Raw genomic sequence first — 27,854 nt, forward strand, 5'->3', positions numbered from 1 at the left:
CTAATTACATGACTGTGCGATGCAGAGTAGCGGCTGTATCCATTTGAGTCGCAACAAGAGCAAGAAGGCGACGAAATTCAGAAAGCTACAGATTCATAGATTCAAATAATTTGCAGAAGAGGAAGCTGTAAGTGGCAAGGGCAGGAAATGCAATTGTTGGGACTACCAAGAGCAAATGTCGTTCGACTCTGCAGCATACAGGCTAGTGGTGAATGCATGAGCACTTTTGTTTCTTAAGATAAATGAACCAAAACTGAAGGGCAGTGAAGGGATCTAGTTCATTTATTTGTTTTATTTTTTCATGCGTGTTCCTTCCACCTAAAAGGAAAGGGTCCTGGGTGCATGTTTGTAAAAGCTTAGTTAAAACTGCCGTTTTAACTAGAAATTTGTTTTAGGAAGAAAAACGCCCAGACTTAGGAGACAAGGTTGCTGCTCCAAGATGCAAGGTGGCCTTGGATTCTTTCCCACCCCCAGCACTTGCTCAGGGCCTGGCCATAAAACTGACTGATAGAAAATGAATTTTCAAAATGCAAAATCACAGTGGAAACGCTAACTGAAAGAAACTTCTGTTTTCTGGTTCATTTCTTTCGTACTTGCAGTTCTCTTACTGAGCTACTCAAGGGAACCTTTCCTGAAGAGACTGTACAGATAATTGAAATATTCAGGCAATACCAAGTGGTTATATTAAATAACTGTCTCTTGGGTTATAGCAACGTACAAGCTGATAGACTGATCCTAAAACTCTGGTCAAATAGAAATTAGAACTCTTAAGCTTACAAATATCCTGTTTAAACTATGCTCCTCCTTTATAATTAAATTTGAATCCTCTGTCTCACTGGAGGAGATTTGATTTGTTTTTGCTGTCAGATTATAGTGGGATGCGAGTTCATACCTGGGATTTTCCTGCTCAGAAGTGAAGACCAGCAGTTGTGCCTGTGAAGAGCAATGGAAGCAGAACGGGAATTCGGCCTTCGGCAATGAAAAGCGCAACTCTTATCTCCCAGGCGGGAGTAAACAGCTTTTCTTTCCTGGAAGGGTGACTGCTTGAAATAGGTGAAATGATGGAAACCTACATTGCAGTGGTGTGGTTCTCTTCCGAGCCGCAGCAGCAGCGCTGGGCAGCGTTATGTCTATCCTGCTGAAGATTTAAATTCCTTCCTTCCTGCCTTCCTTCCTTCCTACCATCCTTCCTGCCTCGGTAGGCATTGCAGCTTCCCCAGCTCAAAGTGTTTTTCAGAGGTTCAATTCTCTTGCCGTGTTCTTCTCACCAAATCTTTTCCTACAGAGACAACAGCAATACTGGAATTACTCAGGTAGCAGGACCCTTCTCCAGCTCCAGCCGCACCAAAGCATAGTCCATCCCTGATTTCTCTCTCTGTACAAAATCCCCCAAGGAAATACTTAAGTGAACATGCAGAGAGCTCCCAGTCAGGCCTCTGAAATCCAAGGGAAAAGAAATTTTGGGTAAATGGCCATGATGTCATGTGCTGAGTTTTGGTCTTTTGGGGAAGATCATGAGCATGGAGGCTCGCCTGCTTCCACAGTGCGTGTGTGAAACCGCCAAAACATAACCTTGGTGCTTGTAGAGCTTTGATGTTGCAAGTCTTGTACCTACAAACCAGCGAACTTTAAAAGAGTAGAGAAGCTTTTGTAATTGGCAAAATTTTAGGCTATCACATAGAATAAAGAGCTACACAAACGCAGCTGAAAATGTTTGTTACTAGGTAATCCGAATTATTTGATAGCTTTTATATTTGCTGGTGTTGCCGTTCAGACAAAGGTTGGGGCCTTCCTATTGCATTTTTGGATACTCTTTGGCTCAGACAATTAAATACTGTTCATTTTGTCTCCTGTGTGTATGTACCTTAAGCCAAGCAATCTGCTGGCCAGTGATAATTAAATGTCGTATCTGTGATGAGAGAGGTTTATAAAGTCCGTGAGAAGAGTTTTGGTTATCCGCTAACAAGTGAAAAAGCAAACGTGAATCAAAAATTGGTACAAAAAGACAGAGATTGTAGATTAGTGCGAGAAAACCTTCGGTTTTAATGGGCAATGGCCGGTCGCACGCTGTGACGAGATGGGGCGGCTCGAGCCCTACCTCCATCCTGCGCCTCGCGTCTCGCCTGCACAGCGTGCGGGAGCACGCGGGTTTGCGCGGTTCCTCGTTGGCTCAGAGAGGTAATTCAGCCCTTCCCAGGGCGGCTGCTCTGCTCCGCCGCTTGGCGCGTGCGAGGCATGCCCCCCGCCTGCGCTCTGCTCGCTGGCTGGGATCACAACACCGTTAACTCCGCATCGATTTTTGCATTCCCAGAGTAACAGAAGTGTAATTACGGATAGTTCCTGGGCAGGGTTATGGGTCTTTTGTCCGCTCGCGTAGGCTGTGTTTTGCATGTTTTATGTTTCTGTTCCAGCCGGTGTCCTCTGCCAGATTCTGTGCCCATGAGTAAAAGTTATAGCTTTGTTCCCCCAGGACAGCGGGATACACGGAGCAAAAATACTCACTTATTCACCCTTGGTTTAACTGTAACGAATGGCGCATGTTGCCAGGCTTATAGTTGGGGTCAACAGTGACCTGACTCAGCTGCTTCTATTAATTTAAGAAAGATGATGATAGCCACTGTCATGGCAAGGGGTGAGGGCAGCACACTACTCCCCTGCCCCCTTGGTGATAAGCTAATGCTCGTGTGGCTTTACTTATAAGCTCCCTAATTCTATTAATTTTTCAGCGTAGACCAGAAGGCCAGAAATCAAATGACAGCATCTTGCAACGCAATATGTGCCCGAGACAGTTAATGAAATAGGAACATCCCTCATACTCACAGAGTTGCAAAAGATCGGGCAGTGTCTGTAAGAACGTGACCATATTGGTTTGTTGTATTTATGTATACTCGCTGTAGCATTTTAAGTGGGAGTAGTCCAGATAATTTTTCTGTTTATATTGGCCGTTGAAACAAAACAAAATGTGGTCTGTGGTAATACAGAAAATGAAGGAATAGACTTGGTCGGGGATCTTTATTTGTCCTTTTGGCGATGAAGTATACGCCCGTCTAAGCTTAGCTGTAATAGAGGATAAGGGAACTTCGTGTCTGAGATTAATTGAATGAATGTGAGAGGGATTTTTCATGGTCATGGTGATTCAGCAAATAATTTCTGGGTCAAGGTTTCCTCTACAAAATGACTGAAGTTAGAGTTGGAAAGAGTTGTTATATTTTCTGGTGCCACTTGGCTAATGCACTACTATTCCCAGCAGTGAGTTTTATGGGTTTGGACCTTTTTTTCCTCCTTTACTCTTTCCCTGATGCCCCAATGTACTCGTAAAGCATTTAAATGATGGTGTTTCTTCCACCACGTTTGCTGGGAGGTTGTTTGAGTGTCAGCATCATATATCTCACTGGATGTCATTATCTGTCTTTCCTGAAAGACCCTAAATTCTCCCTTTTTTAACATTATTCTATTTTTTCTCGTTATGCCCCTGGGTACATAAACGAGCAATGCCTTGCCATTGACATTTCTAGTTTGTACATACTTTAGGCTGTTGTCTTATCCCCAGTACTCATGTGGTGGATTCCCTGAGGGACAAATTTTCATTGAATGGGACATGCAAAAAAAAAGGAGCCTCTGATGGATTAGGTGGATGGATGGATAGATAGGTAGACGGAGAGGTAGATATGCACGCAGACAGAGAGGTATAGCGAGTCTCTGAGTGACTTGTCTAGCTCAGGCAGAGAGGGACGTCGCCTTGGGAGCATCAAGTTCGCCAAATTGCTCTGCTTCCCTCTCACGCATTATACTGCGTTTCTGCTTGCGGCAGCCTCCAAGCCCTGCTCCGTCCGTCTCCAAGCACAGCTCCTTCCTGCTGTGTAGACGGAAAGCCCTTTGGGGTAGTGGCTGTGTTTTAGGCTCTGCGTGCACCACTTTGAGGCCAAAATTTCGCTTACGGGCGACAGAACATTAACGCAAAGAATAGTGAATACCACAGTGCCACCAGCTGAAGTTTATGAACTTACTTATTGACAGCAGAATTTATTATTGCTTTATTATTAGGAATCAGGTTTTATTATAGATCCCACGTCTGATAGTCTCTTAACTTTCTGGAATCCTCCCTTTGGACTTTAATTTTCTGCATGGAGTGACATTTCTAAAACCAACTATTTTCTCATTCGGCCTTATATTTAAGAGTCTAAGTGCAGGGTGTGAAGGCTCTTAAGGGACAGAGATCATTCATCTGCAAAAAGTAATAAAATTGAATTTATTGAAAGAGTTAACCAGTGAAAACTCCTCATTCTTAGGGGCCAATTCCAGCTGGCCCTTGGCATCTTTTGAAGAAAACCCAGTGTCAGGAAGAGACAGAAACTGCAGGTGTGGAAAAAATCAGTTATCCTGTAATGTTAATGGCTATCGTTTTTGCCACCCTGTAAAATACTTCATGTATTCTAGGCGCCGTTTCACTTTGAGTATTTTATTTAGTGTCTGAAAAAAAAGGATTTTAAATTCCAAATAGTTTATGCTTATGTGAAGTCTCAAGTAACCTTACATCGTTATCACAGGCTGAGGTGAGAGTTCGTTGCAGCAAAACCAAACCAATTCCGGTGTTTGGGTTTTGTTTTTTTTTTTTTTTATCAAATCCCTGCACTCCTCTGCGTGGATGGGGCTCTTCACTGATTTCTTTCAGTTTTATCTTTCTGTTCAAGGATGATTTTGAAAGAGAGTAGACCATATCCAGTAATATGACATATTCTGGTATAATTGCTCAAAATCTGTAAACGCTCAGGTTTTTTCTCTTCCTTCCCTGCAGATGTTCTAGTATCCAGTCAGATCATAAGGATGAGATATCTGCTTTACCGTATGTTATGGAACATCAAATTTGTAAGAGAGCCAGAGAAAAATACCAATAATTGTTTAAATTTTCACTGCATTTGTCACAGTCGCATTATACACGCATGCTAAAAACAGTCCTTTAAAAAAAATACTTTCTTATTGAATGTCAAAACATTAAATGCCAAAAACTGTATGGTTACGTTATTAAAACTATGAAGTCGGAATCACTGAGGGGGAAGAGAAATGTGTTTAAGATTCCACTCAAATTGTTAGCTTGGCTAAACTGCATATAATGTGTGCTTTAACAGATGCCTTTTAAGACATCAATACATTAAACACTTAACCAGAAAGGAAGACTTTGCACTGCAGAGTTATAAGGCTTTATGAATTCTTTCTCTTGGAAACTTAATTTTTGCATTTCCTTATTCTGTGAGATTTTATCTGCGCAGATTTAATGTTGCATTAATGGCACTTATTTGACTTTTTTAATAAAAAAGATCAGCTTAAATCTTTTCTCCACAGATGCAAAGAAATATAGTTGTTGGCATAATAATACCCTACATGCCTCCAGTCAGACAGATCAGCTGTTTTTTTTTTTCCCCACTTTTTATCAAATGGATCACATTTATCCTCTTTGTCTGTCCTTCAGGATTTTCCCTTACAAAAGTTCCTCCTCGCTTTCTGTAAAAATGCGACAACGTTCACATCTGGGCACCGCTTCTGTCAGCTCAATAGCAAAATGGGGTGTTATTGCTGAGGAAACCGAGGCAGCCGCTTTAATTTAGGATGCACCATTCTTGCTCTGTTATCTCGGAGACTTTTAAATGACATTCTGAGTAATCCTAACAGCAGCATTAGCTGACGCAGTATAGCGGCAAAAATAAAGTTGAACGTCTCTCTAGTCTTAAGATCCCTGGGAAATGAGGATGAATGGGTAGTCTGTGTGGATCACCTTTGGAAGAAAGGGCAATTACCCCTTATGGACTGTTCTTCAAGTAATTTCCACTAGAAATGCATTTTCTGAGACAAAACATAAAAGAATAGACTCCATTAGTGAAAGGTTGATCTCAGCAGAAGTGTCATCTGCAGGACAGGCTTCAGCCTGGATGGGAGGTTGGAAGGGAAAATTATGGCTGCTTCCTGTGTTGGTGCTTTGGGCCAGCCCCAGCAAAGGACAGTGAACACGTTTGGTGCCTCAGGTGGTGGCTTTCTGCTTTTGATGAGGACCAGTCAGAGCTGGATGGACCCCTGTGGTCTTCCTTCTCCATGGCTCCTTCCTCCTGCAAACCCTCTTTTCTGCAGGTGTGTGTGCCTGTGCGGGGCCAGACCCGAGCCCTTTAAACCACTGCAGAGCCATAAGCAAACCCCATGGAGATGGAAAGCTCTGGCCAAGGAAGCCTCCATGGCTCATCCCTCCTTTCCCCCATCTGGCCTCTTCCCATGAAGGAAATGGGATTTCAGTTGGGCTACTGTAATGCTGTTTTTTGGCACGCGGGTGCAAGAGGACTGCCCCAGCGTGGCCCTGGGCAGGAGAGCGCGTCCTTCCCTGCAGGCAACGCCTCCTTCCTTACGGAGCTTCCCATCTTTGCGCTGATGCAGCCCAACTCGCTGGAGGATACTGTAAGCCTGCCAAAAAACTGGAAAATAAAATAAACGTAGTTTGAATGGATTTGTTATCTGGTTCCTATTTATACAGCTGTTGCTTCTACCATTCGGGGAGTATGAAGATACCTGAAAACAGTTATAAATTTACTGTTCCCTCCTTGAGGGTCTTTCTGCAGTGCCAGGATGGTTGGAAGATTTCTCTGTCTAAATGAAAATCAGCACCTGAGGTTTCTTTCTTTTTCCTTTTAATACCTTTTACAACTTTTTGTCTTAATTATGTATAACCTAAGACTTTTTTTGCTTTTCTTTTTTTTTTTTCCTTTTTCTAATTCCTTGTTGATGATACAAAGGTAGTCATGGGAGTAATGTTTCTTCTTCATTTCTGTTGCAGAACCAGTGAAGAGGGAAGCTGTAAAAGATGTTGTATGTTATAACGTTGTCTAGCCAAATGAGATAGGTGGGGTGGGGGCAAGGATGGTTGGAAATGAAAATCTGAGGGCAAAATTGGCTAAGGCAGAGTTTTGGATCCTGTAGCTCTACCGAAGCCAAAAGGATGTGTGCTCCCATCTTTAAAATCCACAGAACAGTCTCTGCAGAATAAAACAATTACAAAACAGCCTATTTCTGAGCTTATATTACATGATATTTATGGAATCATTCATGCCAGAATTAGATTTGCTTCAGAATTTTGAAAGTAGCCTTAACTCCCAGCGTGCCCCTTTAATGCATAATTAACTCTTTTCACAGACTTAATGTTATCTTTCACAGAGAATTCAGAAAATGTGCAAGGAAAATCTGTATTTCTGCTCTAATAATATTCTCCAGTGCTCTTCGGATTGTTTTGATTTTGTTTTTTTTTTTTTTTGACTAGGTGGCAATAGGAGAGAATTAATTTATTTTTTTCCCCCGTTCACTGGGGCTAAAGTTATCATGCTGTTGTCTGAGTTACTGGAGAAGCATTCCAGAAGTGTCTGTGAGTTTGCTGCAGAAATTCGCCCACTCTTTCTCTTCATCATGGGAAAGTGCTTGATATAGCTCCATTATGCTTCCCAAACAGTTGTCATAATTTCTTTGAAGGAATTTATCAAGAGTAAAATAAAGGTAAAACCATCTTGTGCCAACTCAATATCTGCCTACTATAAATAGGCATTTCAACTATCTCCAGAGAGCAGAATATCTAATAAAAGTGTTAAGGAACAAATTTGTCACCTGGCTTCTAAACGAGCTCTGAGAGGTTGATGATTGCATCAATATACAAGTGTAGCATTTGTTGGAAGTACAGATGTTCCTGCTTTTATACATAATTATGTATTTTATGGGCCCAATACAGCACCCGTTGAAATCAAAAGAGAAAAAAATCTTCCTGACTTTAGGGAGCTTTGCATCAAAAGATGGAAACTGCAATAGTGTTTGGTGCTTGTAACGCAGGTTTTTTCCTTAGATTCTGAGGAAAAACATGGTATGCAAAACTTGATACTTATATATAAAATCACTTTTTCAAAGCAGCGGTAGTTTGCAGGAGTAATAAAACCTAGCAAATATATAGATCAATACTATCTGATTATTTGAATAATGAGGCCAAGTGATGCTGGTTATGTCCCACTTCATCTGGAGGAAGTAAGAGGCTCCATCACCGTCTACAGGAGTCCTTGAAGTGCTTTGGCTCATTAAATCCTTTCAGAGCTGCCTATTAAGTGTTGTTCGGGTAACTAAATATCTCCAAATCTGTTCACATCCTTTGTATTGATTTATTAAACTGTTTCCTATATTTTTATGTACTCTCTAATCTATTTACTTCTGCTCTTTTCTGTGAAAACTTAGGCAGTCTCCTGTGTTCCCTCTCTGCTGTATTTTTATTTTGTCCTCAATAAGGTTTCCATTTACACCCAGCAGTATTCAGCACCTTGCTTCTTTCGTCCGAGTGAGTTATTGAAGTAGAGTTCATAGAGCATTCACCAAGAGAAACAGCGTTTCTCTGGACCGGGGCATATGCTGCGCATCCGTATGTGAACGTTGAATCTGACGGCATTGCCATAGTAGATGCTGGCACCTGGGGCATGCTGGAGGCAAGAAGATAATGAACGTGGGCTTTGGTGGACAGTGCTGAGGGGGTCACAGGAGTAATTTAAAAGAAAAACTCATGAAGTTTCATAAAAAGCATTTGTGCTACAGAAGGTCAACTCCTCAGTAGGTGTTACGAGGGGGTTTGATATTTATTTCTTTTCCCCCTTCTTACGGGTCTTCAGCAACATTTTTGTGAGTGCACAAGTATTTAATTAAAAAGTCTGCTGTTTTTACAACCTTTCCTGCAACAGGAAATAAATACATGCTTATAAATATATAGTTGGATTTAGTATTATTAATTCTCAGCTCTGCCCTGTAGCAATGGGTTGGAGATAAAGCCATATAACCAGACCTGCTGAGCTTTGACAACGCTTTGTCATTATGATATATACTTCACATTACACTGTGCTTTCAAATAAGGTAAGGTGAAGTTTGAGCCTGGTCCAATCGCTTATGAATGCTGAGGGGATGAAATGCAGCTACAGATTTTGTGATCTGGACATCTTTCCACTCAATACAGTTTTGCCAGTTGATGAGGCTATTAAGTCTATTGAAATCTGTGTTGTAAAGTCCTATATTAAGCCTGACTGCTGCTGTTCCATCTCTCTTGGTTCAGCTGTTGTACATGAATGATTTCACCTGCCTGGCAAGACTGAAGCTAATCTCTTTAAATTAAATTCACAGATTTTTTGGACAATGTTTTATCTTGCTGTTTATCTTGCTGTGTAGCTTGCTTTCTCACTAGATAAAAACAGGACCAAAATACTTATTTATGTCATATTAGCGACAGGCTGGAATTTGTAAAGAGTTGACATCTGGTGTAATTTATCCAAACTGGAAAATCTCTGAAATTGTTTTTCTGCAAGCAGTATGTGACAAAGATTTCTAATTTTTTAATGGTTGCTTTCTTCTTCCTATAAAGTTACAACAGAGAAAATTGAAGCAAATTAGAAATGTGATATGATATTATGCAGGGAAAACTTCCCTCTTATCTCCTGGATGATACACAAGTAGTCATGCGCCACTTACAAATAAAATGTTAAATTAAAAAAAAGCCAGTATTTTCACTCCACAGAGCGCACCATCATCATATGCGATGCTTATTTATAGTGACTGCAATGTCTGTGTCTTTGCTCTGTCTTTCTGAGCATATATACTCACGGGTCCCGTAGCTTTCTCACCAGGCGCTAAGAGGAAAATTGCGTCGGCTGAGGTACGGTAGCAATATTTGGGGAGTACCGCGTTGCTGAGTAGAGATGACAGCAGCTGAATATGACTCACTGTGCCTCGTTTCTCTGTGTGTATAAATATTGGGCTAGGAGATACGCAAATGCTTGATCCTTCGCTCCGTTCAAATTTAAGTGAGCTTAGCTCCAGGGAGCTCTGCTGGAGCTACGCTCGAGTCAAACTGCGGTAATGGTTTTGCAGTCGAGCCCTAAGTTCTTAAATGGCATGAATAAAGGTATGGCACGGTTTCTTCCAGGAGCTCCTCCTGTGAAAGGCTGATGATATGGCAGTCTTGTGTAATAAAATGTACTTACTTTGAAACCAGCCACTTAATTCACTTTAGTGAACAAATATGTTGTGCATAGTACTGCAGAGTTACTTGGTAAATTCTGAAAACTTTGAATTTTCTGGGATATTAACAGTTCTCATTCCTCAAGGACTTAAGCAGCGTGCCCATGATAGCGAGAGCAGATGGGACTCAAACGCGTCACTGTCCGTATAATTCTTAACACCTTTTGGTTTTTTTTTTTTAAAAAAAAGGAAATAGCCATAAGGGTCAAAACTGCCAGAAGTGCTAACTCTGCCATTCTGAGATACTATGTTAGTGACCTGCCAGCCTGTGGTGGTGAATTGTGATGATGAGCTGGGAATCCTCCTCATTGCTAATGTAGCAGGGTACTTTCTAAAATTGCATTTTTAAAGATTGCTATTTTTATTACTTAGTCAGGGAAAAACAGCAAGGTGCTAGGCTATTTAGGTCATTGCATGCATTTTTTGCTTGACTTCAGAGGGCTTGGTTCAGGACTGTAGCTGAGACTATTTCTGATATTTCTTGACAATTCTATTGTACCTTCCTTGGCTGGTAATAGTATGATACTAAATCTTCTGAAAGCAAAATAACTTTTTTTAAATTTAGTGGCATTGGGAGGCAGGACTGTAATCAGACTTTAGCCAGGCACTCATTCTGGGGGGTCTACCTAGAAGTCTATCCTCTTCTTTAAAATGAGATAAAACTTATGGTATCAAGCGAAGCCGTTTTTTGTCTGTTTAATTGAACAGAGCTGTGGCCGTCACCCAAGGTTAGGCAGAAACAGATTTTTCCTTTATCCTACCCCATACGCTGGCATTGCCCTAAGCACTGCAGCTGAGCCGACGGGGCCCACGAGAGGCAAGCAGCGCGTGGTGCCTGTGCAGGAAGACAAGAGCGAGCACAGGGGCCGTGCGATGGGGACCCTTCGGTGGTCGTTTTAGGAGATATGCTCTCATTCAGACACAAGTTAATTCAGAGCAGTCTTACAGCCTCTGTTATGCAGCAGAGAGGTCAGAGAAGGAAACAGTGGCCAAAGAGGGCAGGCGACCCTTCATGGTGGAGGGACTCTCCAAGTATTAATTATGTTTGGTGGTTTACAGTTAGGCACTTTTACTTTCATCACATGTGTTTAGTCTCACAGTGTATTTTCTTGCTGTCTTGATCTCTTGCTCTTGGAGCTATAACCAAAAAAAGGCCTTTTTTAATTAGACTGAACTTAAGGAACTGAGTAATGTCCATATGTCAGTGTGTATCCATACACAGAAGACTGAACTCGGTCATCGTGGTCGTGCTCTTAAGATAAGTGGGAAGCGTGGATGGCTCAGTTTGAACACATACCATCATCAGCTGTGTTACGTGGAGGGCTCTGGATACATGCTGAGCAAGTACTTGGGGTAGGGCTAGGTGACCTCCAGAGGCCCCTTGCACCCTAAACTAGTCTATGACTCGGTGAAACTTCCATTGCCTACTGCTGTCCTCTCATTATTTACTTCTCCTTCAACACAGCTCAACAAAGCGATGCAATCCAGATTCATGCAGTGCCTGGCTGTGTTTGGATTCATTCCACCTAAATTTGCGCACTTCACTGAGTCACCTGAAATGTAGCGCCCTGAACTCTCGTGTTAGTTTTATGGCGTAGGCACCTTCTGAAGGGTGGTTCAGATAAATAATATCTCCTGCTCTCAATAAGTGTTGAAATGCTTCTGTTAAGTACATAAATTAATTGGGATGAATCTGGGCCTGAACGTCTAGATTTAAAAGGAAATTAAACTTTTCTGCTCTAGTAAGCGAACAACAATTGAGGCTTGGACTAGCTACAGTATTGTTCATTGGAGAAGAATTTCCTTCTGTAGTTCTATATATCGACTATGGCACCAATTATAAATAAATCGAGTCCAGGTTAACAGGAGATGTCCAGACCAAGCCTTTCAAGCCTAGGAGATTTCCTTTAAGCTTATAACTAACTGGCATCATTTCTAAGTGTGCAGAGAGTTAGGCAAATCCACTGAATTTTGTGAATGCAGGCTAATTTTAGGGAGAAAAAATTATGCGTTCCTCTGTCTGTCTGCTTTAACATCATGTTTTTTAAGAGTCTGCCTCCAGTTTCAAACTGTAGTTTCTGTTTCTGCTATGACCTGAAACATCCCAACGGCTGCTGATTCTGATGCTGATGTAAGATGGCCACCCCTTACGCAAAATGCAAAATTAGAGGACTTTGAGTGGCAGTAGGACATTAAAACCCAATATTCAGCGAATGGTGGCATATTAATGTGTGCTTATATCAGCAGAGAGGATTGTGTTTTCATGGTAGAAACAGAAACCAGTTGAATGAATGTGACATGTAGGTACCACGGAGGTTTAGACTGTCTTCAGAAATACTGCAGAAAGCTCGTTGTAGTCCACTATGAATTCCGGTTCAATTTATCTAATTGTTGCTCTTCAATGAAATATATGGCTTTTTGCCATATATATATATATGTATATATACATGAAAAAATAAAAAGCATGCTTGCTTTTTATTTTCAGGTATCAGAGTTTGTTTTTTGTCTATATATGTAGCTATAACTGTAATTGCTTTATAATTGGTGGTTGTTTCTCCTAAACGGGAAAAAATGGCATTTGAAAAGGGATATTTTTTCATTGTTTTTCTAGAGCTAAAAAAAGAGAAAATCTGTTTTTCTGTGTAAGTTGATATTTTCTGGAACTCTGCATAATGCTATTGAATATGTGGAAGGAATGAAAAGTCTTTAATTAAACAGATGCCAATGGATGCAAAATTTAAAAGCCCATGCTGAATGACCCTCATCATTAATCCTAAAATCAATATAATGCGTTAGATTGTCTAATGACTTCTAGTCATTTACCTTTCCCAGATGAATTTGGTGCCCATGATAATTAAGGGACCTCCAGCACTTCAATTTTTGGAGAAAAACGTAATTAAACTGAAAATGTAGAGATCAAAACTGCAGTAATTACTGAAGATTGTGTTTTTTCACAGCTGGCTGGAGCCAGAGATATTTAAGGCAGTATGTGATACCTACACTTCCCTTGTATTTCAGCCAATGTTTTAGAGCTTCCAAAAAGCTAAAAGCAGTTCAGATAATGTGTTCAGATACAGATAATGTAGTTCAGATAATGAACTCATGTATAAGATCAGCCCTGGCGTGCAAAATACGGAGGAATTAAACAGTGAGTAGGCTTTATAATTGTCAGCCAGGGTAGGGACGGTCCGGCAGCAGATCGTGGTCCGCGAGGGTCTGGGCGCCTTCGCTGACATTGCCTGGTCGTGCGGAGATCCGGTGTCCGTGGGCCGAGGGTTTCGCAGGGGACAGGGAATGGGGAGCGTGACCGAAACGGGAAGGCCTGGAAGGGCCTAAGTGCGGTATGCGAGAGGGCACCTGGGAGCCATGAACCGACAATTAGTTTAGACAGGTATTTCCTTGAATATGAAAGTCTCCCTCAGGGTGTTCACGCTGTATTTTTGTTTTCAATTAAGTTCTACTCTTGCCAGTACTCAGCCATGTATTGGACAGCTGCCTTAAAAACAGGGCCAGAACATCTCCAGTTCAAATGAACTTTCCCCAGTGGCTTAGTTGGATACGGGGTCAGGAGACATTCAGATTTCAGATCTCCTCATGGAAAGTCAGTGATGAATTCATGGTTACTTGCTCATTAAAACGCAGCGTTGTTAAACCGTATTTTAGTGGCTTTCAGACCTGAACCTAGCGATAGGTGATACATTTGTGTAATCAAAAGGAAGAGTAACGCTCTTCCGTGAAGAATGGGATGTGACAAAACTCAACAGTACTTCAAAGTGCAGTTTGTCAGTAGGACGCAAAGAATGCGTGCAACTTGGGGAGGTTCTCAAAGAAAGTTAAGAAACAAAGGTTTGTCAGCAAAACTTAAGAACCTATTTTAACAGGACATAACTTTTGTTACAAAAAGAAAGAAAGGGGAAATGTTTAATGCCACACTAGCATGTGATGATGATCCTTCACATACCTGCTATCTAAATTTCATAACAGGGGGCTTTTCTTCCCCGGGATATTACGTTGCGATGCTCTGAGATGCTCAGACCGGGTTAGCTCATGTTCTAGCCTAGCCTGGGCCTGTCCTGAAATTTGCAGGGACGGAAGTGCTCTCTTTAGCCTGATTGTTGCTGCATGTGATGCTAATGTGTGTCAAGAGTCATGCCTGGATGCTCTGGCTGTCTTACCTCTGTCTCCCAAGCGGAGAAGCCATTCGAGGTACCCCTGAAGATCTCCACCAGGATGTTTAAATCCCCTGCGGTCTCCGTTTCTCACATTCAGATCCTGAGCTTTTTTTTTTAAAGAAGTGGTTATTAGTATTGAGTAAATTGTTCTTGTGAGCCAGCCATAACTCTCAGGGTACAGAAATTAGGAGTATAGCATGAGGGGTTGAAGCTGAAGCTCCTTCCCTGGGATTTCCATTTATGCCACAATCTGTCTCTGCCTTATTCCTTAAAATGAAAGGAAGAGCCTGTGGTCAGCAGCACGAAGTGCTGCAAGGGCTGCACAAGCCCGTCGGTAGCAGTGGGAAGGGGACCGCTGCGGTTCATGCAAAGCTGCTGCAAGCTCCTTTCCAGCTGACGCTGCACCTCTACTAAGCTGTCCCCACCATCCGTGGAGTCAGCAGGGAGGGTAAGAAACAGCCTCACTTCTAGAAGACAAGGACAAGAAACAAATAATATTTATGTCATGGTGCCATCTCTCTAATACTGATTTTCTACCTGTGGTATTTCTGAAGTTACCTGAAAGTCGTGCTTTAGTTTTCCCCTTAAGATAAGAATGATACTGCTTACAGACAGAATGTAGCATCTACTGCATTAATTCGTCTTTGTAAATAACTATTACTAAGCTCTACAGTTCAGCTCTCTACAAATTTAAGAAAAAAAAGTCCCTTGGAAGTTCTTTTCTTATTTTAGATCCTGCATGTAGATCTCGGCATAAACAACAGTTCTTGCAAAGCAGTGAGACTCCTCCCTGGCATCCTCTCTCCCAGTCGTGCATGAGAGAGAGGAAATTATGTAGAAGTGAAATGGCTCTTGTGCTCAGCCAAAAATTCCTGCGAGGTTTAATTACAGCCCATCTACTTGTGTCCTGGCAGAGGTGTCTAGCCTGAAGGATGCCGAGGACTTTTCCTTGTTGCTGCTGCAGAGGGGGCAGTTAGACCATTAGATTGTGAGCTCCCAGGAAATCCACAGACCTCACAACCCTCTTGCAGAGGGCTGGGGATCCTTCCTTCCCTGGTAGTCGAAATGAGCATGGAGAGTGTGTGCCACCCTCCCAGGGAAAGCGTGTGCACAGAAACAGCAAGGGCCCTGTCCTGACACCAGGCAGGCCGCAGCGCAGGGTAATCACTTGTTCCTTAGAAAACTGGACCAGGGAACCCAAAAAGTTATGTAGTCCCAGTAATGGGGAAGGGAATACCGGTTCTGGGTTTGGTGGACAATTGTCTGGACAGATGTTTGCCCCAAAAGAGCATAGTGTTTCTGATGTGCAAGAGGGGTAGTACAGGCAGGTAGGCAGATGATGGGGGATTTTTGCCCCTAAATTCTAGCCAATATCATGTGGACAGGAAATGAAAGCTGGGTTATGCAGCCATGAAGTTGCTGAGGGCTTTGAGGTGTGACTGGGGCTTGGTAGCTGACTGCTCAGAGAGTTGGGACTCTTGTAGAGTTCCCTGAGGGAGGAGAAGCTGGAGGAAGTCTTCCCTGTCCCCATCTGGAGACATGGTTCTAACGTGACCAATTGGACTTGCTGTTTTCGGGGAAGATCTATTACGTTTTTCTGGAAGACCTGTTGCACCGGAAGGGAGCAGACGATTGACCTAAACATGAGCAAGGTCATGAGGCGTTGGTTGATTTGCTGATTTTGCTCTCTGTAGGGAGGAGTTCCTCAGGCCTCACATTTTCTCTTTCCCGGTGCAGACACTGTATATTTCCTTGGGACCTCCCGACATGCAGCATCGCTCCAAATTGATTGTCAGATGGCTGAAGCTTTCGGACGTTTCCATATGCGTTCATGAGGCTGCTGCACAGATGAACTGCATATGTTCACAGTGCTCCGGCCACTTGGGGAATCCTGTGGGAACCCCCGTTAGGAATAAATCAGATGTCAGTCTTCATCTTCCATCTTTGAGCAATCCAACAAAAGTTTTATACCCATTTGCAGAACTGATCTCTTTTTAGCCGTTTGCTGGGCGAACCCTTCTGCATCCCGCCCCCCATCCTCCAGCTCGTAGGCAGAGGACCGTCCCAGTGACGCTGCATGCTGAACAGCACCGGAAGGGTTCCTTTCCCTGCAGAAACCCACTTCTGTTCTGTACCCAAAATAGCATAATCCTGATGGATTAGCCCTTTGTATCTTACCATTTCTGCTGGAGAGCTACCGTTACGCTTTTTACATAAGAGACCCAAAGCAACCCTGTCGAGGTTAATAATATATCATGGGAAGCAGCGGCGCTTTGCACTCCTCTGCTGCCTTACCTCAGCAAGCTGCATACACATTAGGACTCGCAAACCTGTGTTGCAGCAAATATTCCAGTATTATGGTTTTGAAAATGCCTAAATTGGACGAGGAGCGGGTAAGTGGGCTTTGTAGAAAGTCATACAGAGAATCAGTGTCAAAGCTGAGACCGAATCTGGTGCTCAGACCACGGAAACGAGAACTTTGTCGCTGGTTTTTTAATCATTTGAATTTTCTCCTTTTGTTGTTCTCTTTGTGTGCGCGGATGATGGCATTCAGGCTTTTGCTGTGACGGGTGGCCAACATACTCTATGCGATTTCCTCTTCCTGCGGAGCAGCAGGGAATTAGCTGCATCTGAGTGACCTCTGGGCAGCGCCTGACGTCAGCACACACATCAGCGTTAATTAAAATGGAGGGGTTTTTTGAAATATTCTGGAGATTTTGATTTTAATTTGAATTTTAATAGCCTAATTACTTTGAAATTGTTGTGCCCTTTGCTTTATGAACTCTTAATCATAAGGCTCTCAGGCAGATATCGTTTAAGTAATCAGCATCAGTATCACCAGTAATTAAAGTGATAGCCAACTACAGGTGCTGCTAATCAATTAAATGCATTTGTAATTGAAAACTTGATTCAAGTATTGATAGTTGCTTTGATCCTTGGACCTGTAAAATGATGACTGGTTTTCTTAAAGTTGACTGAAATGCGTTACAAATTTGAAACATGTAGAAGAGGTTGGGAAAGGGGGAGATGAAATATACTGTGAAATTCAACCTTTTCCTGCCCAGCTGATGGGAATAAAAATGGTACCGTAGACCAGACGTGGTCTGACGGGCTGTTGAGTGAGTGCCTAGGCTTTAAGAAGTGAATTAACGCACGTGTCTGTGGCCGTTTGGAAACTGGAAGGCTTGCGTTAAAAGGAGAAAGATCTGAGACTAAATATATGAAAGTTTGTCCTAAGTAATTACGTTATTGTCACAAGAGTGAGTTGAAGTGAAAAGAAATACATTGCTGTGGTTATGGGAGCGTATTGTAGATAGGTTTTCCCGTTACAGTTTTTTTTTTTTTCAGTGAAAACTTAACTAGCTTAGCTCTGAAAGAGAAGTCAAAGTTTTGAAAGTTTGCATGACAGTAAAATTAAAAAGAAAAAAAAGTATTTCAAGTGAGTGACGCTTTTCAGTTACTTCAAAAAGTTTTGTTTTCCGTCATTTTACTTACAAAATTGCTATAAATGGATTTGAATTTTCTGAGACGGACACTCGAGGTGAGTTTTTTTCAGATGTTCCTTGTTTCTCCTCGTTAGCTATAAATAGAGCCTGACCTGCTAATTTTAAATGTTTAAAGTTAAGATGAGAGCGATCTCACCTTCATGGTTGTGTAACATCAAAATTTTTTGAGGTGGGAAAAGTGTTGGGCTAAGCAGTTGGCATTTATCAACAGGAAAATGTGTAAATTAAGCAAAATGTCCCGTGTAACATTTTGAATGCCATGTGTCATTCGGCTAAAAAAGCACTCGCTTTTACTGTACGTGAGCGTTTCCTAAATCTTTTTTAATTACCTGCAGCCAAACTTTGGAAGCAATTGTGCCACAGAAGATTCTGTGATGGCAGAAAGAGAGAAGTCTTTGGGAAAACATGAGAATCTCTTTCGTGTGCTTATTTTGAAAGCTCACTGGGTTTTTTTTGTTTTTGTTCCTTTGACACTGTAAACACATACTTGCCTGGGGTTCCTGGCACTGCTAAGCCTTATGTTTGGTTATGTTTCATCCTCTCTTCAAGTTAGTGAAGGCACCCAGAGGCATTTTTTCCCTTAGGTTTCTTCCCTGCTAAACCGTTGCTATATTTTATATATATATATATGTATTTGTTTATATATGTGTGTGTGTGTATATATGTATATGTGTGTGTATATATATCTTTTTAAGACTGGTAATCAAATAGTTTAAGTATTTTTTCATGCAATTTTAATATAAGAGCTGTTTGGAGACTTAGTTCAGGAGAGAAGCATCCCAAGGAGAAAGATACTGGCTGGAAAGGTCTTTATGTCTTAACAATCCTCGTGGTATTTTTCTTAGGATTATCTTCACTTGGGAATAAAAGTGGTTTTATGAAACACCATGGACGGGGACGTTAAAATTGCTCGTCTCCAAGGCAACTGGCAACAGCCTCAACACATCCTTATAAATTAATTTTCAGCTTTGGCGGTGCGGCGGGAGCTCCTCTCCCGCGGAGCAGGTGGGACGTGGCGGGAACGGGGCCAGGACTCTCGGGGCTGGAGAAACACAGGTTTTACCTTAAACGCAAACCGTGAGCCTTCCTCGTCGCTCGAGGAAGCAGGAAAGGGGTACGGGAGGATTTTGACGAGGGCGACTCGTTGCACTGCTGCACTCGACCGCTTGCGCTCGGTTCTCGTGTGCCCAAATGTTTTGGCCTGACTGACGTGTGAAATGGGAAAGCTGAGCTGAACTGCCAAAATACCACTTGTATTTTAAAAATCGGGCTCGTAATCTGGAGGAAACGGGCTCTCTTGTGGGTACAGCTGTATCCTTGTTGCAAGCCCTGAACTTTGAGCGGGGTAGTTAGAGCCGCGGTGCTGCGGAGCCCAAGGCTGCGGCTGATGGCCCGGGCTTGCTGGTTTGTCCCAGGTCAAACACCAGGAATCGCGTTGCTGGGAAGCTTCTAAAAGACTAGAACTGGTTGGGAAAATGGATGCAAACCACATCCTTGCTGCTCTCCCACTTGCAAAATGTTGTGTCTGACATGAAAAAATAACTCCCAAAGAAGCGAATTCTGTCTTCTTCAACCACTGGCACTTTTAGATACATATATATGTATGCATAACACGCATATAACACGCATGCATAATGCTTTTTTCTAACAAGAACAATAATAAAAACTAAAGCAGCTAAATAATATCCTTTAAAAAAAAAATGGAGTTGCAAGAGCAAGTGACTGTAGTCACAGTCAGGGTGAAAAGGTTCAATGTGGCATTCAGTGGTGGTGGTTCAGATACTCTTTTCCAATAACTGATCTTAGTTTGTTCTCCCAGAGTATTGCAAATAGGTGACTTTCAAATTGCAAATAGGTGCCTTTCAAAAATCAGACATCCTCATGTTATAGAAAGCATCATAAAGAATCTCCACAGGCTCCATAGGTATGATTTCAAAATAGATTTGATTTTGCTTATGATGTTGGTATAGTCAGCTTCTGTGCCACGTGCAAAGTATGTAGTACTTATTTCTTGGGAATGCATCCCCTCTTTCAAGGGGGAACTCGTACATAGCAAAGCATCAGAACACTAAGCACCCTTTACTTCACCTCATGATGCTTAATTTCCTGGTGAAATCTATTATTTTGGCAGTTATGCCAGGCTTAGCACATCTTACTGCACAAATGACACATTGATTTTTCATGTTTTCAGGCCAAATGAAAACATTTACTCAAGAGCTTAAGCACTAGCTTGCTTTAAAATACACCTGAGGTTTTTACTTTTTTTTTTTTTTTTAACACACTCTTTTCAAGTGTCTTTGAGTCCTGCCTGTTTTTCAAAACGTACCTGACTTGGGAAATAATACATTTTTTTCTGTGAGGGAGCCATTCAGGCAGTTTTGATTTAATTGTTAGCAAAACCTGCACCTGAATGCCTCTGAACGTGGAGTTCGCTCGCAGCAGATTATTGAGGCCAAGATTAATTAGCAGCAGTAAAGAGACACCACAGTTAGACACTCACATGAATTTTGGCAAGCAGTGAAAGGCTTGTTCTCAGTGGCACGGGATGACTCCTGCGTACCGGCGGATCATTAGGAGCGTTTCTGGGGGAGGTAATACTGCCTCAGATGTTCCCGGGCTCATGTACGTAGCCGGTTCCTGCGTTCCTTATTAAGCATGAAAGATGAGTTAAATTAGTCCTGAAACTTTCTGTTGAGTGTACTGGGGACCTATAATTATTTGTAACTGTGTCTCACGCTGTGTATTGTTTTTCTGGCTACAAGCCTTACTTCTGACAGGCGCAGTTTGTTTATGCTAGTATTTAAATTTAATTTCTTCAAGCCTACAGTCCTGTTCCAGCTTGCAACCTTAAGAGGAGAGCGAGTGCCTTCTGGGTATATTGAAACCACTGATAGTTGGGAGGGGCTGTGGTGTTTGTTACTGTTATTGTTAATAATATTTAATATATGTCACCACAGCATTTTACAGACCTTAGGTATCTTGAAAGCTAATTGCAAATACTAGTAATCTTTGCAAATATCTCCATGGACATGCATATCCAGAGGACTAATGATTAAAGTAAACTGACAAATAGTCTTTGATGGGCATCCAGAAACTTTGCTTTGATGAGATATATGAGTTTTCTGACACTCCCCATTTCTGATCAATGCATTTCTGATCAACTCTTCCTTAGTCCATCTGGGTTTCTAACTAAGTAATCATGAAAATGTGAGAATAAAAATATCTCGTTCTTTTGGAAACTATGGAAAAGATTGTGAAGGTTCAGCTGAGGCTTGGTTGGAACGGTTGGGTCAATACCTATTCTCTCTGAAGAAGAGAGAATACAGCAAATATCAAATACAGCTGAATTGGCAGGGATCGTGCCGTGTAGTTTGCAGTCTGTAAAGAAGAAGCCTTTAGAGAGCTGGTGTCACATAGATATTTTCCTCCTCAATAGGGCTGGGACTCCTTCTCAAATTTTGGGACGTCCATCGCATTCGTGACTGAGGGAAGTGCAAGTGCTGGCTGTACCAGCTCCGGTTGAGCTACGCAGGATGACTTTCTTATGGTGCAAGGCAGGGCCATACTCCTGTGCAAACAAGAATCATTTCAGCGAAACGGTGGTGGCAAGCAACCTTCTACAATACTTTTCCACGCTAGGTTTCAAGCAGGACTAAAAGTTTCATAAAATCAGCTTGAAAATTGACTTCCTTTTATGGTTTCCTTAGGAATCCTGGTATAATAGGAATGAAATATTTTCTTTCTGCTAGTTGCCCCCTGGATAAAATGTGAAGGATTAGAGCAGTAGTCATTATGTTCTCTCTTAAGCAGAAGAAAGGACAAGAAGCCCGCCAGAACCTCAGTCATTGATTTTCCTGGAGCAAAGGGTCGCATGTTAAGTACTATTGATAAAAAGCATCATTGTGGTGTCCATGGAGACCAGGTTGAGGTGAAAGTGAACTGTTACTATTATAGTGACAGCTTTAGGGAGAGGTATAAAGAACCTGCTTTTTCCTCTAATCATACGGAAGATCTTATCTGTTCTGCCTTGAGCATGGGCTCAAATCCGTTGCTCCTGTGAGGTGTGCCGTGCAGGGAAATGAAGCACTATTGACTTCAAGGAAGGGGCAAGGATAGCTGGCATCTCGTAAAATGTGCTCAGCACTTGCAGTGGCACAGCTCCAAGCGCTTGGATACTTGTGCTGGAAGTCTTTTTTTCTGTTTGTTTTTTTCCTCCCTTAAATTTAAGTGTCAAATTCAGACTAGAAATAAGTGAAATTAATTATTTGTGAAGACAACCTGACAGGAACTGCTCTGAGCTGTCTGTCACTGCCGTCTGAAAATCAAAGTAGGGGTCGTTCTTAAGAGCTCTCCTCCAGTTTAAATAGGGTGCTGTGTGAGGTTTTTGCCAGTGAAGAGTGCAGCTCCAAATGGTGGATTCTTATTTAAAAAATGGCTAGTGTGACCTGTGCTCGCTGATCGCATAGCTGCAATAGTTCCTTAATCCTTAAAAACGATGAGAGTGTAAATCTCAAAGGTAGCTGTGCACGTGCTCTGCTATGTCCATGTGCAGCAGGCCTTGCTCTCTGCTGTATTTGGATACCAGCTTTTTGACTGGTGCTTTAGCTGTAAAATTCCTCGGAGCCTCAGACCTTGGTCTGGGAGCTTCCTCTCAGGCTCCTTGGGACTCCTACGCACTTCTTGCACGTGCATAGACTCAGTCTGCTCCCCTTCCCCGGCATCGGGAGCCAGGAGCGCCGCCGTGGCCTAGCCCTCCCTTCCTAGGCGCACCGCTCACCTCCACACCCCTCTTCGTTTGGTACAGTGGGCTGGGGTCGTGCAGCAGGAGCAGCAAACCGGCATGGCCATTGCAAAGGCAATTCAAGATCAAATGCCTGTTTTGCTCCCGGGCAGTGTGAAAAAGCACCAGGTTGTTTTGAAAAAGAGAACATGTATGGATGCTGTGACGCTGGCGCAAGCATGTGCGACCATTGAGAGGCTTTGGAGATGTCTGGGCCCAGAAAGGCAGGATGGTCTCTGCTGATCGGGCTCCAGCAGAGGCACCCCCAGCTCGGCCAACCTGATGGAGAAACAGCTTCACAGATGCTAGAGCCAGTCCTGCTTTTTTATACAGGTCCAATATAATTGCACAATATAGAGATCTCTTCCATGATTGCTGATTGGCCCCACCAAGGAATTGAAGCCCTCCAGTGGTGAAGCTCGTCCTTGGTTATGTCTGCCTTTGGCCAGAAGCTCTTTGACCAGATCCTGGTCCAAAGAGCACTTCCTCTGAACGCAATGTGATCAACGCTGTCGTTAGCCCTCCTAGAGTGCAAGTGGTTCACTTGATGCCTCCTAGCTCTTCTAACTTGTGTTAAACTCGTGGAGCTCAGAAATCCTGTTTGTTTTAAATACATTGACAAAATGGAGGCTGTGATTTGGAAATCCCAGTGAGCCACGTGATGATCACAGAATCACAGAATGGCCAAAGTTGGAAGGGACCTCTGGAGATCCTCTAGTGCAACCCCCCTGCTCAAGCAGGGTCACCTAGAGCCCAGGATCACATCCAGGTGGGCCTCGAATATCTCCATGGAGGGAGACTCTATAACCTCTTTGGGCAACCTGTTCCAGTGCTCAGTCACACAGGAAATAAGTTTTTCTTCATGTTCAGACGGAACTTCCTGTGTTTCAGTTTGTGCCCGTTGCCTCTCATCCTGTCACTGGGCACCACGGAGAAGAGTCTGGCCCCATCCTCTCGACACCCTCCCTTCAGATACTTGGACACATCGATGAGATCCCCTCTCAGTCTTCTCCAGGCTGAACAGGCCCAGCTCCCTCAGCCTTTCCTCGTAGGAGAGATGCTTCAGTCCCCTCATCATCTTTGTAGCCCTCTGCTGGACTCTCTCCAGGACTGCCATGTCTCTCTTGTCCTGGGGAGCCCAGAACTGGACACAGTACTCCAGGGGAGGCCTCACCAGGGCTGAGAGGAGGAGCAGGATCACCTCCCTCCACCTGCTGGCAACACTCTGCCTCATGCACCCCAGGAGACCATTGGCCTTCTTGGCCACAAGGGCACACTGCTGGATCATGCTTAACTTGTCCACCAGGACTCTCGGGTCCTTCTCTGCAGAGCTGCTTTCCAGCAGGTCAGCCCCCAGCCTGTCCTGGTGCATGGGGTTATTCCTCCCTAGGTGCAGGACCCTGCACTTGCCTCTGTTGAACTTCATGAGGTTCCTCTCTGCCCAGCTCTCCAGCCTGTCCAGGTCCCTCTGAGTGGCAGCACAGCGCTGTGATGTATCAGCCACTCCTCCTAGTTTTGGATCATCAGCAAACTTGCTGAGGAGGCACTCTGTCCCTTCCTCCAGGTCATTGATGAATAAGTTAAACAATACTGGACCTGGTATTGACCCCTGGGGGAGAGTGATCCAGAAATCATGGCTCGAACTGCAGGTCATCAGAATGTCTTCCCAATTATGGGATCTCTTTTGAGATTTGCTCATTGTTTTTCTCAGCTGTTTAATTTCTACATTTCCTATAGGCAGTGCTTTGGGTGAATGCAGGCGGCAGTTGGTCTTTTCCAACTTGAGACCAATGTGATTTTATCCCTTCCAGCAGGATTTTTCAATTTACAAATCATTACTGCAACCAGATACCTGTACGAGCTGTGCAGCTGTTTCCTGAAGGCCTTCCCATCCCTCTGCTTCTCTGTCATTTCTTCCCCATATATAATTTTATCTCCAGCTTCTTGGGATGCTCCTGGGTTTAGGAAGTAAATAACTTTACGGGGTTCTGTTATCACTTTTCTGCAGAGAAGTACAGTGCCAGCATTTCTTATTCTTCCACCCTGTTTATAGGTGACTGTTGCAGGATAGGGGTCAGTGGAGTTTCAGATGAGCTTTTCTTGTCCCTCATAGAAGGGGCAGCAGGATGGAGCTGCTCTTCGCTCCTCTGGGGAAGCGTCCAGATGCTCTGCTCTTGGCTATACCCAAGAAACAGGGCAGTGGCTGGTCAAAGTGGCTTTTTGTTGTAGCAGGGCTGGATTACACACAAAAGCTGAAGGTCCCCATGGGCGTGATGAGAGCTCAGAGCAATGTTGTTGTGCAGAAATTGGAAGCGCTGGGTGTACTCCAGTATGAGTTACATATAGACGTGTCCTTGCAGCTGTCAACAGGAATATGTTTTAAAGCCACTCTCTGGGCGCTTGCGTTCTCCCATAAACATTTTATGTGTAGGCAATTTCAATATGCAAAGTGACCAAATCTGTTTTTAATACAATCACTGCTTGAATTGAAAAATGGAGTTTGTTCTGCCCTAATGCAGAAAACTCGACATTATTTTACTCAGCATTGAAAACCTGAAGAATTGATTTTGAAATGCATAATTGATTGTAACAATAAATCACTAGGCAACATATGCATGAAAATTGATTTTGCTATTACAATAATTAATTTGAAATGTGCTATAACATATTCATGCAGGGACTAAGCAACTCAATAATGGTAATAAATTGTGTTTAGTCAAAAACTATCCACTGTGATGCAGTTAACTTTTCTTTGTCCAAAAATTGGTAATATAGTGCTGTAAGAGACTATATAGATACATTTGTGAGGCATTGCTCCATGACATACCCTTAATATCCTGAATACCTTATATTCTGCTGAGTAAAGACTCTCGAAGGATTGGAGACTTGCAAAGAACAGCTGGTGCCCAGATTGTTTTAGGAAAGAAATGTTAATGTTGTACAATATCAGCTTTCTTATCAGTCCGGCCCAGTAAATCTGGTGTTTTTCCTAGATAAATTGGTAGAAACTGTAATAAAGAGTAGAATGAATAGACGTATGGATGAACATGATATGATGGGGAAGAATCAATACAGCTTTTGTGGAGGAAAGTCATGCTTCATGTACCTATTAAAGGCCTTTGAAGCAATCACTGAGCACATGGGTAAGGAGATCCAGTTGATGTTGTTGACTTGGATTTCCAAAAGGCTTTTGATAAGGTCCTTCACAAAAGGCTCCTAAAGAAATGAAGCTGCTACAGAACAAGGGAAAAGATCCCTTTAAGAACAGCAACTGATAAGGTAGCGAACAAGGGTAGGAATAGGTGTGGGTTTTTCTCGAGCGAGGGATGCCAGCAGCAGAGTTGCACAGCGCTGGGGTCCGTGCTGCTTAGTGGCAAGGAGGAACAGCGAGGAAACAGCACTGATCTGTTTAGCCTAGCAAAAGTGAAAGCTGCCTGCTAAAAGCTGCGGTAAGACCTTGCTGTACCGACTGGGAGATGAAAGAGGAAATAAAATTCAGCATGGTTAAATGGCAAGCGGTACAGAGAAAACGTAGGCACCCGCTGTCTGTACCTGCTGATGTGCACCAGCTGCCGCTGTTCAGGCAGGAGATCTTACTGTTAAAAGTCTGCGGCGGGAAAAATGCAGTTGAGTGTTGAGATTTTCAGAAAATGAACTGAGTGCAAAAGAAAACCCTCGCTGTATTGCTGCATAAACCTGTGGCACAGGCTCATGCCAAACACTGCACTGGCCCTGCCTGCCTGCTTCTTCAAGGGCACAGCAGAAGAGGAAATGGTACGAGGATTGGTGGCTGGAGGGGTCAAATACATAGAGTGGCTTCTGTAGCGGTAGGGACAAAATACCTGTGGACCTTGGAGCCAAGAAGAGGTGGGAATACGGCAGTGGAGCAGTGTACCAAGAGACATCCCGAAGCAGTGAGTTCGGTTCGGACTGTTAAACTGAGATAAGATCCTTCATACAACTTAGGTGAGACCCATAATATTTAGAAAAAAGCAGTTACTCGTCTTGGCTGTGTTCCTACTCACTGGTGAACGGTTCGGCTAAAATGTACGTATGCGTTGGGATCAGCAATAAGTCTTCTCCCAAGAGGTTCGACTTTCTTTGTTTTACATTGATATAATGAAGGTGTAGGAATGTCTCTGCCAAGGTCTGTGGAATTAAAATGGCACAAAATTGTTAGAACTATTCAGAGGGCTATTTTTGTCCTGCAAGCGGAAAGAGGAGACTGTGGCACTTTGCGCTGAAAAGTGAAATGAGTTGTGGTGTCTGCTCAACTGCTGAGCTGACGTTTATAGTACGGTATTCTAGTGGCCTGTTGAAATGAGAAATTCCTGAAAACGGCGAACATTTGCCATAGACGGTGCCTTGTCTATAGAGCTATCCACTGGTAAACTCTGCCACCGAATGCATGGCTTTCTTCATACCATTGTTTGAGTCTTTGGATTTGAGTTGGACCTGTTCTGATAAAAGTGACCAAGCTGAGTCCATGTTCTTATTAAAAACAAAAAAAAAAAGTTCTTCTCTTTTTTTTTTTCCCCTGTATAATTCCATTCATTTTATGTGCTTAAGTTCTGTCATTTCTTTGCAAAAATTTCAACATTAATATCTCCTCTGTTACAGAGCATTAAAGTGAGCTGGTTGCCTCCACCACCAGGTACACAAAATGGATTTATTACGGGCTATAAAATCCGACATAGAAAGACTACCCGCAGGGGTGAGATTGAAACACTGGAGCCAAACAACCTCTGGTACTTGTTCACAGGTCAGTGTTCACGTGGTACAGCCTTGCAAGGTTTTGATGAATTAAATGCTTTGGGAATAAAATATACTTCACTTCAAGGGAACATTGATTTCTTTGCTGGCAGGTAGCATTTATTGTGTTGTGCAAAGACAATCTTTATATTTTTTAACTTTTTTTTTTCCTCAATGCTTTTATTGTGTGTTTGTCTCCTAGATTTTACCATTTTCATTAGTGAATTTGAAGCCAAATTTCTTGTGTTCAGTAACTTAAGCCTCAGATAGTTTCTTAGAACACTCAGTTAGTATCTCACATTTCCTTATGGGTGCAAAAATATCCATTTCCCCAGTTTCTTTTCCAAGATTTTGGATGGAAAAATATCTCCTCACAAAATAAAAAGTGCAGTAGTAGATCACAGCCAAACTGTAATTGGAGTGAATGAGTAGTCAGATCAGTATCCTTAGGGTAACAGTGAATTCTAATAAGTGAAAATTAATTTCATTTGGGTTCTTGAAGAAGATGTTACCCAAGACATAACTGAGAAAGCAGCAAAGCATCAAGGGTGAAAACTGGAAGTCAGTGGCACCTTTGCC

The 27,854-nt window shown here is 42.7% G+C and overlaps 1 protein-coding gene across 1 annotated transcript in view; it reads left to right on the plus strand.

Moving 5' to 3' along the window:
- The window catches only part of LOC138064734 (netrin receptor DCC), a 608,179-nt gene that overhangs the window by 476,962 nt on the left and 103,363 nt on the right, over window positions 1-27,854 (plus strand). Inside the window, exon 13 of the mRNA XM_068928548.1 lies at window positions 27,144-27,285. Coding sequence (XP_068784649.1) covers window positions 27,144-27,285 — 142 coding nt within the window. The remainder of the gene's footprint in view (window positions 1-27,143; window positions 27,286-27,854) is intronic.

The sequence above is a fragment of the Struthio camelus genome, chromosome Z (assembly GCF_040807025.1).
Source record: "Struthio camelus isolate bStrCam1 chromosome Z, bStrCam1.hap1, whole genome shotgun sequence".
NCBI lineage: Eukaryota > Metazoa > Chordata > Aves > Struthioniformes > Struthionidae > Struthio > Struthio camelus.